The 15,389-nt window shown below is 36.1% G+C and overlaps 1 protein-coding gene across 3 annotated transcripts in view; it reads left to right on the plus strand.

The window, feature by feature from the left end:
• Positions 1-14,445, plus strand: part of UBE2D3 (ubiquitin conjugating enzyme E2 D3) — a 23,079-nt gene extending 8,634 nt beyond the window's left edge. For 2 of the 3 annotated variants that reach the window (XM_086888358.1, XM_086888357.1), the window contains 6 exons: positions 6,351-6,414; positions 6,500-6,531; positions 8,981-9,058; positions 9,894-9,999; positions 11,285-11,378; positions 12,941-14,445. In XM_086888358.1, the coding sequence (XP_086744484.1) occupies positions 6,351-6,414; positions 6,500-6,531; positions 8,981-9,058; positions 9,894-9,999; positions 11,285-11,378; positions 12,941-12,986 (420 nt within the window). In that variant the 3' untranslated portion in view covers positions 12,987-14,445. Of the gene's footprint in view, positions 1-6,350; positions 6,415-6,499; positions 6,532-8,980; positions 9,059-9,893; positions 10,000-11,284; positions 11,379-11,871; positions 11,922-12,940 lie in introns of all 3 variants that reach the window. The other variant, XM_086888356.1, reaches the window with a different exon arrangement.
• The last annotated feature ends 944 nt before the right edge of the window (positions 14,446-15,389 follow it).

Genomic DNA, 15,389 nt, shown 5'->3' on the forward strand with positions numbered 1-15,389 from the left:
ACCACTGAGTTAGCCAGTGCTTCACTTCACACTTGTCCCTTCAATGTACTTCAGCCAGTGTATGCAGTCCTCATTCAACACTGAGCATAGGAATGTTTTAGTAAGTTCTGCTGTTTTCAGGGTATGGTAATTGTTACAATACCTCAAAATTTGTGTTAAGCGGTGAGATTTTCTTCATCTTAAATTAGAAGCTTCTGTGGTTTTGGTTACTTTAGGAGAAACAAACTGTACTTTTGAGTTCAAAGCACAGCTACAGGTGTGTAGTTGCCACCTTTTTTTAAAGTTTGTTCTGAAAGCCTTTAGGGAGTGACCAGGAAAGCAAAGTCTGTAACTGCATTCCCTTTCCAGTTTGATCAGTCCAACTACTCTGCAAAACACTGGAATAAATAGAGAGCTGTTTTAGTTGCAGTAACTCTGAAATTTCCCAAAAACCATTACCTGCATTGTACACCTTCCAGATTTCAGAAGAGATGAGAACAGCTGTAGACAATACTCTCATTCACAAAGGGCTTGTGTACTGAAAGGTAGGTTCTTTGAAGAGATAGTAGGTAGTCACCTGAGTAGTTTGTATCACAGGCCAAGTACACTGAGTGATTTAATTACAGTGGCACAGCAGTCTGGCATTTCCTTCCTTGAGTGAGAGGCTTAAAACATGAATATTTCAATGTTTGTCTTTTATTATACCATGATGGTATTATGCTAGACACTGCAAACAGTATGTGGGGTGTAGGCTGAAAAATCGAATATGAAGGACAGAAGGGAGAACCATGAAAAACAAGCAGAATAATCAAAACAGAGAGAATCACAACTGTTACATTCCTAGTTGTGTTTTGGGTTTCTTGCAGACCTTTCTGAGCTCTTTGTCCTTGCTGTTTTCTCTGACTGCTTTTCATATGTTTTCATAGTTGCTCTAATGTCCTTTAATCAAGAGGAACCTACATCTTTCTGTATCTTGCACTGCCATTACACATTGCTTTTATCTATTTATTATTTGTAAAAAGGCCAGCTTGTTTGAAACTGATAATTTTCTGCTGGTTACATTTGTTTTATAATGTCTATTGTGCCATTGCTTTCTTACTCAGCTTAGAAATCCACATTCAGTGTCCTTGCAAACTGTTATTTTCTGCTTCCAGGTGTAATTAATTTCCATGCTGAAACAAATGTTTCAAATGCAGGTGTGTGGGATGAAGCAGTAGTTCTTTGCTGCTTGACACTTCTTAATCTTCAAACAGGCTTAAATGTTCTTCCCCTCCCTTTATAGCTGCTTCCAATCCTTCCTTCTTTTTTAAAGCTGTATTCAGCTGTGAGCTAATGAGTAAGACTAATGCAGTGATGAATTTTTGGTTGCCTAGAGTTTGAAATATCCTGTTTGACACATCATTAGACAAGCAGTCAAGTTAATAAATGTTCATTTTTTGATTGGCTTAAGTGGTGTTTTTTCTCTTTGTCCTTTTTCGGTTTGATTTGGGTTTTTTTGAGTTGGGGGTGGGGTTTTTTTGTGTGTGTGCATTGTAGGTTATTGTTTGGGAGGTTTTTGCGTTGTGCTTTGTTATTTTTTTTTAATTTCTGATTTAACTGCGCATCACCTTTCATATCCTCCAAGTTATTTTCTGGAAATGTAAAGCAAATTAACCCCTTTATGCTTTCTTGAGTACAAACCAGAAAGCTGCAATATGTAATTTTAACAAATACTTGTGTTATTAACCAATATTAAATGTAACTGTGGAGGACAATCTTCAGTCATTCTGGTTGGAGTGATCTTCTATGACTGTGTTTAAGTCAGCTGTTGCTATCATTAAAAGTAAGGCCTGGCTATTTCTGTTGTAAACTAAAAAAATGTAGTAGTGTCACAAGGGAGTATGGAATCTGACAAATGGAAAGAAACTGGTGCAGATGCTGCATTATTTGGTACCTTGCAAGAAGGCAGCTTGGTAGGCACCAGGCTGTCATTTCTTACAGAATTTTCCAGAACCTGGAAACTTCTGTTTATTATTCATGCATATTTGGATGAGATATCCTTTGTCAGTCTTTAAAGTCTTCATTCTTTAAAGGGCTTCTGTAATCTTTTAAATAGCTGGTAGAGGGGAGTTGTTTGAGAGATTTTTTAGCAACTTAGCTGTCAAGAAAAGAAAGATACTTCTGGTTTTATTATAGGATCACAGTCCCGCATTCGCACTCACATGTCAAAGTTTTGAATCCTTACTTGAAGCTTAAGCCATCTTTCCTATGTTAGTTGTAATTATATTGCTGCAAAACAAGCAGGTTAATGAGCTTTTTTACAAGTATTCTTTTTCTTGAAAGTACTGGTTTGTGTTTTTTTGTTTTGTTATCAGCTTTCTGATAAATGTTTATTGAAAGAGAAGGGAGGAGATAAAAAATGGGGCTGTTTCACCAGTGAAGCCGAATCTTGATAGAAACCTAATGTGAAACTGGCAAAGGACAATGATGCTGAATTTGTGTTAGAGCAGATCTGTCTGTTGCAGATAGGTACTGCTGCTCTATTTCTATTGATCTCAGTTTTCCAAAACTGTTGCAGAATTGTACATGTATTGCTCCTTGTCTGTGTTACATTGCTGTTGTTCTCTAACAGTAGCATTGGTGCTTACTCTTTTAACAATGTTCTAGTCTGTAAAATGGTGAGTGACTAATCATCCTTGTGGAGAGGTAGGAACTATCACACTTTATATTTGGAAACTGGGACACAGAAATGGTGACATGCTGGAGCTGCACCGGAAACCTCTGGCAGTGACAGAGACTGCTGGTCACGGTTGTAATTCAAGACTAATCCTTTCCGATAGGTGCATAGCATGTCTCTCCTCACCAAATTTGGTTTATTGTTTCTATGTAAAATATTTCACATTTGCTGCTTGAAAGAAACCAAAAGTTTTCTTTTGGTTTTTCTCTTAAGCCATCTCTAAATTGAAAAACTAACAACCAATTCCAGGAAAATGTGGGTTCTACTTTGGGGATTTTTAAGAAAATTCAGGATGTAGCTTAATATCCCCAGAGAAAGGGAAGGCACTACCGAAACCATGTTAACAAAAAGAAGCAAGTTGGAGAAATAGATACGGTAGAAGGAATATGAGAAGCCGGAAGCTCTTATATATAAAAATATTAGATTAAATATATATTTATTATAGAATTGTTAGTCTTGATTGCTAAGCTGAGAAAGTAAGTAGGTTTGTATTTATGTTGCTGAGTTGGAAGCTTTCAAAAAAAAAAAGCTCCTTCCTTTCCTTGAGCAAAATGCTTGAACTGCCCTCCAGATCTCACAGCCCACGTGCCTCTGCTTGTTCAGTTTCCAGTTATTCCAGTTTGCCTGTTGTTTTCAGTGGAGTTGTAGCTTTCAAAAGGAGGTACTTTTTAAAGTTACTCACAACTTTCCACTCCCTTTTTCCAAAAAGCCTACCCTTTTTGTGTAGATTGATGAAGTTGGCCTGGTGTTACTATGAACCAGGTTTTGTTTCATGTTTGCCCAAGTTCTTCTACAGCCCTTCACACTCTGCTGAAGCAAACAGCCTTACTTTAGCTGAATAAAAGTCTGTAGACTTTTCTGACCATAGTACCCTGGAGAAGCAAATACAAGAGCATATGCCACCTCAGCTATTTTCCCCAAATTTATGGGTGAATTACTTGCTCTGTGGGTGAAATGCCAACTGGTGTATCATTTGTACCCATAATTATTTGTATATTGAACTGCTTTGATTAGTGCAATTAGGGTGCTTTTTCCTGCTGAAGTGTTTTGGACCAGACAAAACTTTAGTCCTTTCCTTAATGAAGGCGACTGCTACTTTGTTACCTTGAGCAGTTCAAGTAGTGAAAAGGAGTATAGACATAAATTTTGAAATGATAGGAGCCTGGAATATTGAAATACATTTGTTTCAGCTTTTAAATTATTTTTAGTATTACCAAAGGTTTTTTTGCACAAATGTTTCACTGGAACTTACTAAATTCAATATATGAATTACATCTGCAAATAACTTTCCCTGGTTGAATTATTGATGTTGAATTACTAATTTTCCTGCTGTGGTAAAATACCTATTTTTATCTTGAGTACTGAATTCTTATTTCTCTGAAGATAGTAGTAGCTTTTGAAGACCTCTCTAGTCTAATGCACATATATCTGACAGTCTGCTTTATGCTGATCTTTTCTCATCCTTGTCTTCATGCTACTCAGCTTGATAATTTTCATAAATTGCATGAAGAGCCTTTTCATAGTTCTTAGTCCCTGTGATAGTTTAAAAAAAACCTTGAGGATCTTAATGTACTTCCACTATTAAATCATGTACAACTTAAAAACTATTAAAACTGTACAACTGTATTAAAGTAATAACATTTGTTTACTGCTGCTTATTTTACTACTACAGCTTACTTCAAGGGACACGATACATTTTTTCCTCTCAGATTTTGGAATGATTGATCATTCTTAGAACTGGAAAATACATTTTGATGAGAAACAAGCCTGACTAACAAAACCTGTTGTATTTGTTAAATAGAAAAAAATGCCCTGAAAATTAAAAAAAAAAAAAACCAAAACTATCAGAAGCATCTTCTACATTTATTGTTTGCCTTTACATGAACAACATAAACCTAAGTTAACAAATTCTCCTGGAAGATAATGAACAGCATATGGACCTAAGAAGGGATATTAAATGTCATCGGGCCCCTCATAATATCTAATATCTGGAGAGTGTAGCAAAATTTTAAATGCATTCACTGTGATGATCTGGAAGGGGCTGTTGCCCACACTTCTCCAAAAAGCAGTAGTGAAATGATTTGTACTATTAACTTCATTGTGCCATTGCTTATCAAAATTGTTACGGTTTCGTTTTGTAAAACAGTCTGATGCCAGTGCAAAATGGAAATACTGTTATTTGGAAAATTCATAAGAATTAACACATGTAGGGAGGGGAAACCTGGGACTAAATTTTCTTGGTGTTTGCAGTGCAGGGGATTGTTGTGGGCTTTGGATGATGTGGTTCTGCTGTTTGGTGGGTGATGTTTGGTTGTTGTATGTTCTTTTGTGATTGTTTTTTTTTTTTTTTTTTAGTGTATGGACTTAGACATGTTGAAGTGATATTATTCTTTCTGTGTTTGCAGGAGCTATCATCTTACCAAAGAGCAAGGTTTATGTTACAAGAAACATAAGTTGGGTTTTTTTCCTCATTTGGTTGGCTTATACTTAGTAAATTTTTATGAAGTGCAGAATCTGTGTAACTTAAAGGATGTACAATTAGGATCTTCCCAGGCAAGACTTAGCTGTCTGGTGCAAATATGCATATGTTTCCAGTATAATAGGTATGCCTGGCTTTCTTAAATGTCTGACAAAGTTCTTGGTTGAATAGCTTGTATAGACTTGCAGGAAAAAAAACAAAACCTGAGTGGATCTGTTAATGAATGAAATAGGGGCCGAATATTTTGCCTTTTCTCAAGGCTTCTAGATACCTTGACAAGTGCAGATTTATCTGTAGAAGCTCTTGAAGCCCGCTTTAAAGTCAAAGGGAGAGCAGGGGAGAAAGTTGGTGGTTGTTACATGCTTTAGCTGAAAGTGTAAGTTTAATTTTAAGACGCTGTCCGACCAAATAACTTGTGGAGCATTAAAACAATTTAATGGAGAGCTTCTTTGATTCCTCTCAGTTGTATTGTTACTGCACAAGGAATCTTCCATCTGAAATGTCTGTTTCCATTCCTCTGTAATGGTGAAGGGAGAGAACTGTTTCTGCAGTTCAGTAATTTTTTATTTTAAAGGTCTAATTATATTAAATGTAAAGTTTAAAATAAAAAATACAGATATTTTGCCTGATTACAGCACTTGCCAGCCTTTTGAATTTTCTTGTTGTCTTTTATCTTTGCGAGGTACGTCCCTGATATGCAGGTAGTGGGTAAAGTGAAACCAAGTTTCTGTGGGGTTTTTTCTGGCTGTTCTTAGTTCTAATGCCAGATGTTACATACAGTGTGATTTCTGTTTCATGAAGACTCATCAACAGTTTTCACTCTTTCCACTTTAGGCTTCTCTAGCTAAGACTGAGTCCTTATAAATCTTGATCAAAAAGTGATCAGACTTTGCCAGTGTAAGGCTTTTGCATCCTACTTCTTTCTTCAGCAAGAGTGTTTTCACAGCAGTGATATACATGTACCTGGAAAGGCATAGTCACTGTAGCAGTTTACCTTCATAGCTGGTTTTGGTGCTCCTTTGTCTATTATTATTGACATTTTTGATACTGATAAAGTGGTTCTTAGGGTTTATAATGGCACATTCTTCTGTGTTTGTATATGGAAAAACTATTAAAGGTTTTTGCTAGACATGAAGTATAAAATTACTATTTTTGTTTCTTTTTGTTTTCTTAAAGGAACTTAGTGACTTAGCCCGTGATCCTCCAGCACAGTGTTCAGCAGGTCCTGTTGGAGATGACAGTAAGTAACTTTAAGTTTTATGTTTTTTTCTGCTGACTCAAAGCATATCATACCTAGATAATAATGCGGAGTTTTTCTTTTGTAGTGTTTCATTGGCAAGCCACAATTATGGGACCTGTAAGTATTCTAATTCTTGTGATGTAATATTAAATGAGTAGTTCCTACTGAGGAGAAAACTGTGGGGTTTTTGGTTTACATTGGTTAGCTCTCCTTATCCAGCTCAAGTTCCAGAAGCCTTCATTACAGTAAAGGAAAATGCGGGAGGGGAAGAAACCCACCAGTTATTTTGTTGTTGCAGTATTTTATGAGGACATGTATTTCAGCTGAAATAATATCTAGAGCAATGTTAGGGATTGTTACTTAATATTTAAAACTTTGTTTGCATTTAACTTTTTCTAAAGTCTTAATCTAGCATGAACTTTGTACTAGGTCCTGATACTACTATCAGGAATTAGTTGGGATGGTTTTGTGTGGATCTTAGAATGGAATTCTTATTTGGTCTGGTGTTGTAATGCTGAGATCTTGAATAATTGAAGGAATAGAATGGGCAGTAATCACTGAAATGTGAGGTTTCAGTTATGAGTGCAGAAAAGTCAGTGTTAAATGTTCAGTAAGTATCTAAAACTTCAATGGGACTTTTTCCTCATTAAGGAAGCCAGATGTTTGCTTTTGTTGAAAACAACCTAGAAAAAATTAATATCTGGAGTTTTTCGGTTGTCTGTGTTTAAAAGACAAACCTTTCTGTAACTTGCGACATCAAGTCTTTGGTGAGACTACAAAGTAGGAATTAAATGTCAGTGGTGCTGAATGACCCTGGCTTTATATATAGCTACAAGTGTGTTATTAGGAGGTGTCTGTTAGAAGTTCAGTGGACTGAAAAATGTCTCTTCATCTCAAAGTACCTGGTCATCATTGATTGTGACTAGGTACCTGAAAAATATAGAGTTGTTCAGTAGCTATATTAATGCTTAAATGGCAGAGTGTTGTGCACTACACTGGGTATGATGATTCTATCTGGCTGGTGTCTGCGCAGTCACGAGGTACTAAGCATTGGTTGAATTTAAATTGGGATTATTATTTTTAGTTTTCCCTTGTGGTTTAATAATGTACAGCTCCTTTCTTCCCAATGTGGTTTTCATGGTGTCAGAAGGTCTGCATTCCTATTTCCAGATTGGGCAGTATCCTGACAGAAGTGTGTCACTGTGGTGTTAGTAGTTTTAGTGCTACCTTTAATAACAGACAGGGATTGTAGAACCAATCATCTGGTCTTCCACCTCTGCAGTAGGATATTGTGATTTTCCTGGATAGGTGTATGAGAGTGTGCTTTGTTTTAACACATTTTAAGGAGGAGTTTCTGTAATTGATAAAATGTATCCCCAGAATATGTCCAGTGAAAGGATTGGTATTTTTTGACTTCTCAAGGCCTCATATGGTATCTGTTGGCCAAATAAGAGGTTATATCATGATCACTAGGTTTAATCAGAGAGGATAGGGTATAACCTGTATGTTGAGGATTTGAGTTCCCTGTCTCGTGTTGCAGTTTTTTACTTTCTGGAATTTAAGTAATACATAGTTATTTCCTTACATCAGTGAATTTTTGCAATTAAGAATTCAATTTAGAAATAATGCAGAAGTGTACTGTGTATGCTTCAAATTCATTTTCTCTAGCCCACAGTCCAGAATTAACAGCAAAGTATTCTTGAAGTTAAACATTGAAATTATTAGCTCTATTTCAGATATTTAATTGTAATTTTGAATTAAAAACCTTTTGCTTCTTTCTTGTAATTACTAACTTATAAAATCCCTATTTAGTCACTTCACTCCAGGTTTTTCTTTTCCTTAGCATCATCTTTTTTACTTCCTCATGTTGCTTTACTGCTTATAGTTGACACCTGAGTGAATTATCCCAGTAATTCTTTCCTTGGAGCAGGGAAATGTAAAATACTCTCTCATACTAGATTACTGTGAATTTCTAATGCATAAAGAGAGGATACATTCACTTAAATTATGATCATTCTTCCGTCTGTTTAGTTGTGCTGGTGGGATGGGTGTCTGAGGTTTTTTATTGTGGCCTTTTGTGGGTTTTTTCAAGGAACAAGGATCTACCTGTGTACTCACAGGTTTTTTGCAGGGCTGAAGCTAAGAATTCAGGAGGGAATGGGAATCTGTGACCACTCGAAACTTGGGTGGTCATGACAAATAAACTCCAAACACTGAAATGGAGGTTTTTTGAATCTGATGGGACTCTCACTCTGTTAACGTTACTTCTTGGAGCTATCTTAGAAACATTTGAATACTTTTGCCCTGTAGTCCTGAGTGGATTGTCAGAGGTGCTAGGTTTTATGATGCATTAGCTTGGAGAGGTCCACATAGAAAGTGATGATTATGTGTTCTGTATTACATACTTTAGGAAGTAAGAATTAAATTTTAATTATGTCTCACTGGTATTGGTGGATTAAACATTTTGGTTTAAATAAATTTCCTCTCCATTTATTTAAAAACAAGATCTTCAGAGATATTTACTGCTAAAGATGATAATAGGAGAATTATTTGTTTGCTTTGACAGAACGACAGTCCATATCAGGGTGGTGTATTCTTCTTGACAATTCACTTTCCCACAGACTACCCATTCAAACCACCTAAGGTAAGTATTGTTGTCTCACTTGTGAAATTAGAGTTTCTTAAAGAACTGAGTATAGGACAGAAATTGTCAGCATCTGTACTGTACTGTTGTCAAGTTCTCCCTTCTTTTCAGGCATTCTTATAATCTGTTGGATGTCTGGGTCCCATTCTGACTAACACAGGAATGAGTGTGTTAGCATATTCTTTATGAGCAAATCCATGTATGTGGATTCTGCATGTCTTGGAATATTTGGGCTCATTTCTGGTTCTCTTAATTGATAGGAAAACTTTTAGTTAGCTTTGTGTTACTATAATAGAATTCTTGCCATGGGGACTGTCAAGTATTAGTGTAGCTGTTTGGATTGGTCTGTAGGAATGTGACACTGGGTAGGGATTTACTTGCTGAGTGCCTAAAATCAAGTGAAGGGGTTATTTGATAGGAATTTGGCAGTAATTGCAAAATATGCTCTTTCTTGGTAGCTTTATCAGACACTAGCTTCGTCTTCCAATTTTCAGTCAATATGAAGGTGTACCCTTGGAGCGACTGCAGTTGTTGGAAGTTCCTTAGCTCTGTGACAGCAGTGTTACTGTGGTTTAGGCACTGCTGTTGAGTGTTTTCATCAAAGGCAGCTGGGATTAAAACACTCACACTTGCCCTCTCTGTTTGAAATAACGCATGTTGGGGACTCAGAGCTTGTGGCTTGGGTGCATTTCCCTGAATTTGATGCAGCTTAAGTGCTTAATCCTTTTCTTTTAGAGTCAATTGAATTGACTGGTGGCTTGGCTGAGAAGAACGGGTGCAGCTATTGTCATAGACCCAAATGCACTCTTTGTTTCTTTTTTTTTTGTTGTTGCAGGTTGCATTTACAACAAGAATCTATCATCCAAATATTAACAGTAATGGCAGCATTTGTCTTGATATTCTAAGATCACAGTGGTCTCCTGCTTTAACTATTTCTAAAGGTAACTTTTGTGAACGGGAAATTTTCCCATCTTGTGTTGAATACTGTGCTTTTTAGCTTTGATTGTGTTAAGTGCTTTCCCATCTCTGATTTCTCTTAACTTCCCTTCCCCATTCAATCCTATGTTTTACCAGTTTAATGATGCTGCTTTTTTAATGGATATTTTTTTTTCTAACACTTTCTTCTCTGTGGCTGTTTAACACTTTGTCTGGTCACTTTCTTGCTTCAGTATTGTTAGCAGAATTTACCAGCTTGGGCCCAGAGGAATTCGCTGGTATTTGGATTGAAATGGGCCTGTGTTACGGTGTTTGAGCTAAGGCTAAGAAACTGCTTGTTTGGAGCTGCCTATGTAAATACATGTGCATATTAAATGAAAGATTAATTTAAAGTTAGTTTTTAATACTGATTTGAATATTTTTTTTCATCCTGCCTAGAGTTATGTGCATAGTTCTATTGGCATATCTGTGGTAGATGAATAAATCTGTTATTGATACATACTGCTTTCTACCATGGTGCCCTGGCATTGCATTACATCATGAACTAAATTTACTGATCCTACTTCATGATAAATTGATGTTGTGTTGCAAGAGAAGGCTTGTGGCTTTTCTCATTTTACTACAGTAAATAACAGATAATTCTCAAATATTTTTGTGATGATCAAATAGTTTTGCCTCAAAGCCACTGGTCACTGTGGCTTCAAAAGATCCCTCAGCGTGCCCTTTTGTCTATATTTTGAATGTGGATTCCCTACATTTTAATGCTTCACTATTTTCTTCTAAAGCTTCTGTGAGTTAGAAGATGAAGTTCTCATAGTTGCCTACAGTGTTACTGAGTTTTTTACTTGTGTAATTTTATCAGTGCAGACCAGGATATCCTTGCCTTATGTACAACAAATAAAGAATTCATTTGGATTTAAAAGCTTAAATTTGAGGATTTTCTAGTTTTACTGATAATCATCATGGATATGCTGTTCATCAGAGTACATAATGTGCTTTTGTTGGCTGCTATGTTACATCATAGTGCAGGGGACAACAGTGCTGTTCTCATGTGTGTACTGACAGCTGTAAGTGTTGGGAAATAGGAAGCAAATAGTTCTTACAAACCTTTAAATTAGTCTGAGCTTTTTACTTAAGAGTGACTTATAAATTTATATTGGCTGTTCATCAGGAAAATACTTCTTAGGTTCAGTCCTATGATGACATTGTGCTAATGTAAAGATCCATGCTCCTTTGTTTCTGAGATTGCCATTCCTCTTTTGCTATTGAGAATGTTTTGTTTTTTTACAGTTCTCTTATCCATTTGTTCACTGTTATGTGATCCAAATCCAGATGACCCACTAGTGCCAGAGATTGCACGTATCTATAAAACAGACAGAGACAAGTAAGTACAGAATTGCACAAGACTGGTATTTTAACAGACTGTAAGAATGCGTTGTGAGACAGCAGTTGTGTTCAGTGAGCCTTTTGTGAGGATCTGAGATGGAGAAAACTTGTGTGTCAAAGAAGTGAGTAGTGAATAATTTAAAAACAAAGGAGCTTAGCATCTTTGAAGTTGTGGGTGGAAGAGACTTATATTTTTCTCACATGTGTGGAAGTATTTTAGAGTATATATATTGCCTTTTTTTTTTTTTTGCTTACTGTGCATAAATCTGTCTGAGCTGATAGATCTTCCTCGCAAGGAAAAGACAGTTCTTTGTTGTTTGGATGCCTTCATTTGGCCTTAAATTTTGGTTCTTCCCTTGAAAATGGGCATCAGAACTTTTTTTCTCATCTGTGTTGCAATAACTTTATTTTCTAACATTTTGCACAGATTTATATGAAGAAGATTTTGGGAGTTTTATATATATTAATGCTAAATACATTTGTCCAATTAGGTACAATAGGTTAGCAAGAGAGTGGACAGAGAAATACGCTATGCTGTAGGGTAAGAATATTTGCAAATTGTGGTGCATTTAACAAAATGGAAATTTGTCAGCACTTGGGTGCTGCATGCTCTAGGGCACTGGATTAACTAACAGATAATGGATGCACCAGTTACTGAACGTGGAAATTTAACAGCTTGATCTGTGGTTAGTGTGTAATGTATTGGCTAGTCACTATTTCTCACAGATACTACTCTTGCATGGCCAAAAAAAAAAAAGTTAGTATGAAGTAATTACTGAGTTCTGAGCCAGGTTGTCAACTTGTTTTGGTAAGTATTTACCCAGATTTTGTCAGAATTTGGTTTAAAGTGATGCCCTGTAGTGAGACCTTATATATAGACATGAGTGAATTCAGACAATTGAAATTTCAATTATTTTTAATCAGCAGTGTCTTGTCTTCCACATATAAACTAGGAAATGTATGAGGATTATTCTGCTTGAATAGTTAATTATTAACTTCTTACTGACAAGCATGGAGTTAAGTGTTAACTAATTGTCAGCTCAGTTCCTGTGGAAGTAGTGTGGAATAAATAGTCTTTTAACGTTCTTATAAAATTTTTAGCCATATATTCGAGTGAAAAGAATATTCAGTGCAATGAAATGTTTAATGTTGTTTTTCTTTACAATTGGAAATTTGACAGTTTGTATCCAGTGGTATTAGTAAGCAAGTAATCTTTGCTGACGGCGTGGGATATACCGTAATCTAAGAACAATATTCAGATAAAATACTTGCCTTGTTTATTCCATCTCAGATAGTCTCTATTGCTTCTCTTTAATTTTTTTTCATAACAGTTTTCAGCAAATTTGCTTGTCTTGAATTTAAAGCCTTTCCTGAAAACTAGAGGATATCTACCCTAATTGGTGTAGGGAGGGGATTATTCAGTTTTTTGAATTTAAGTATGTCTTGGTACAGAAAGAGACTACTCAAATGTAAAGAGAATAAAGTCATATTTAATCATAAATGTTTAGGAAATCATCATTTTCATGCTGATGTTAATTTAATTCCTGGTTTTGTCTTCAGGTACAACAGAATATCTCGGGAATGGACTCAGAAGTATGCCATGTGATGCTACCTTAAAGTCAGAATAACCTGCATTATAGCTGGAATAAACTTTAAATTACTGTTCCTTTTTTGATTTTCTTATCCGGCTGCTCCCCTATCAGACCTCATCTTTTTTATTTTTTTGTTTACCTCCTTCCATTCATGCACATGCTCATCTGAGAAGACTTTAGTTCTTCCAGCTTTGGACAATAACTGCTTTTAGAATCTGTAAAGTAGTTACACAAGAACAATTGCCCAAGATTCAGATTTTTTTTTTAATGGAGCATGTGTATTATGTGGCCAATGTCTTCATTCTAACTTGGTTATGAGATTAAAACATTCCTCACTGCTCTAACAGATACTGAAGATACCACCTGAAGGGGGGAGGGGAGATGGGTTCAGTTTTCTCCCATCAAAGAAGTAACATTGCTGTAGCAACATCCATCTTGTTCCAAATCTTCCAGTGTTAGAGAACTGAGGTTTTATTATATACTTCTGCTCATAACTGATGTGTCTGGAGAATTGGTACTGAATCTATAGCATCAGCAGAACAGAAAATGTGATGTATCTTATGCATGTCAATAAAGGAATGACCAGTTCTTGTTTTACAGAGAATGGAAATTGGAAGTCAAACATCCCTTGTATTCCAAAATAGGGTTTAAGAACATTTTTGTAATTCATTTAAATTTTGTTAGGAGGCTTGGAGCTATTAGTTAATCTGTCTTCCAAAACACTGTTTAATATAGCACTGAATAAATGATGCAAGTTGTCAATGGATGAGTGATCAACTAATAGCTCTACTAGTAATTGATTTATTTTCTTCAATAAAGTTGCATAAACCAATGAGTTAGCTGCCTGGATTAATCAATATGGGAAACAAAATCTTTTGTAAGAGCAAAGCTGGATTTTGTATATACTGTTGGCATTTGCCTCATTGTTTAACATCAAATAATGATGTAAAGTTCAATAGAGTGACTCTTCTGCCATTTTCAGTTCTAATGCTCAGTCTGTTGCAGGTTGGCACATTGCTCGGCCTGGTGGATGCAGAATTAATAAGCTAACATAGTTGTGTAGCCGTAGTAGGGGGCTGCACTCGGTGCTGGGAGCCCAGCGTTCAAGGATGGACTTGGGACCCAGCAGATCTGAAGTGGTGTATTGTGGAGATACTTCCTGATGCACCTGTGTTTGCTGACTGAGAACCTTTTTCTTCACCTTGTACACTTGACAACTGAAAGATCTTAATGTGGGGTAATGATGAGGCAAAAAAATTATAAAATAAAGTACTGTTTTGATGTGGGAATTGTCATGAGGCTGTGTTGAAGTGACTTTACTATGTGGGATGTTCGTTACCATTGAAAAGGATTTGTTCAGCCATGCTGCCATTTACATTGATGACTATTTTAATGCAACAGACACTTTCTTCATGTCAGGTGACTAAACGTGAATAAAGACTCATTGCTATTGGATTTTTGTTCTAAAAGAAACATTGTCTTGTGCCATTAGTTTATCTTTCAGCAACAAGGGCATTATTAAACATCTCTTTCCTCCCCTCTTCCTTCATATTTTTCCTTGTTTAATCTTTTTGGTCTCCATTCTTAACATCCATAGCTTCATTTTCTCTAGTCTTGTACTATCACTTTATTGTGCATCTGTGACTTCTCACTGGCACCACTTTTGCACTGCTTATAGTTATGTACATTCTGATTCCTTGTCCCCACATGGATGTGGAAAGCTAGATGTAAAATAAATGTTAAACCTTAATTTTTATAAAAATTTGATCATGTAGTTTGGACATGGTTTGTTCTGGTTCTAAAGTATGAGAGTGAACTTGAAATACTCAAGTTTAGTTGGTGTGGAATTTAGAAACCTGGGCTCTCTTTAGCAGTATATGCTGCAGTGACGACTTCTGAAAATTATTGATGAAGTTGCAGTTCATTTCTGCTTTGCTAACCAGCTTACACTATTTTGCTGGGAAATTGGAATACAACTACCAGTTTGTACCAGCATTACAACTGAGGTAAAAGTTTGTATTTTTAAGCTTACAAATGTGCTGCTCTCAATTGTTTCTTGTACTTGTGTTGTTTTCATGTTTATTACTTTGTCCTTGGAGTCACAGCCACTGAAATCACTTGCATGATCAACTAGGAAGATGTGTTGAGAGGTGGAAGGCAGCAGGTGTTAGAGAGCACTAGCAGTGTGCATTATGAAGGGTCAGGAAAGAAGGAAACAGTAAAATATTATGTGGAGGGTGGAAATCTTGTTTGGACCAATACCTGTTTCTTTTTTGCATCTGTCATGTTTCCACTGTAATAATTTTTTGTAATTAGTGTATATTTTGATAAAAGACTGAGGATGGATTGTAGATATTCTAGATGCCTGCTAAAGATCTGAAGTGGGGAATGGCAGGTGTTTCATCCCTGAAGCAGAC

This window comes from Cyanistes caeruleus, chromosome 5, assembly GCF_971803275.1.
Source record: "Cyanistes caeruleus chromosome 5, bCyaCae1.hap1.1, whole genome shotgun sequence".
NCBI classification, from domain to species: domain Eukaryota; kingdom Metazoa; phylum Chordata; class Aves; order Passeriformes; family Paridae; genus Cyanistes; species Cyanistes caeruleus.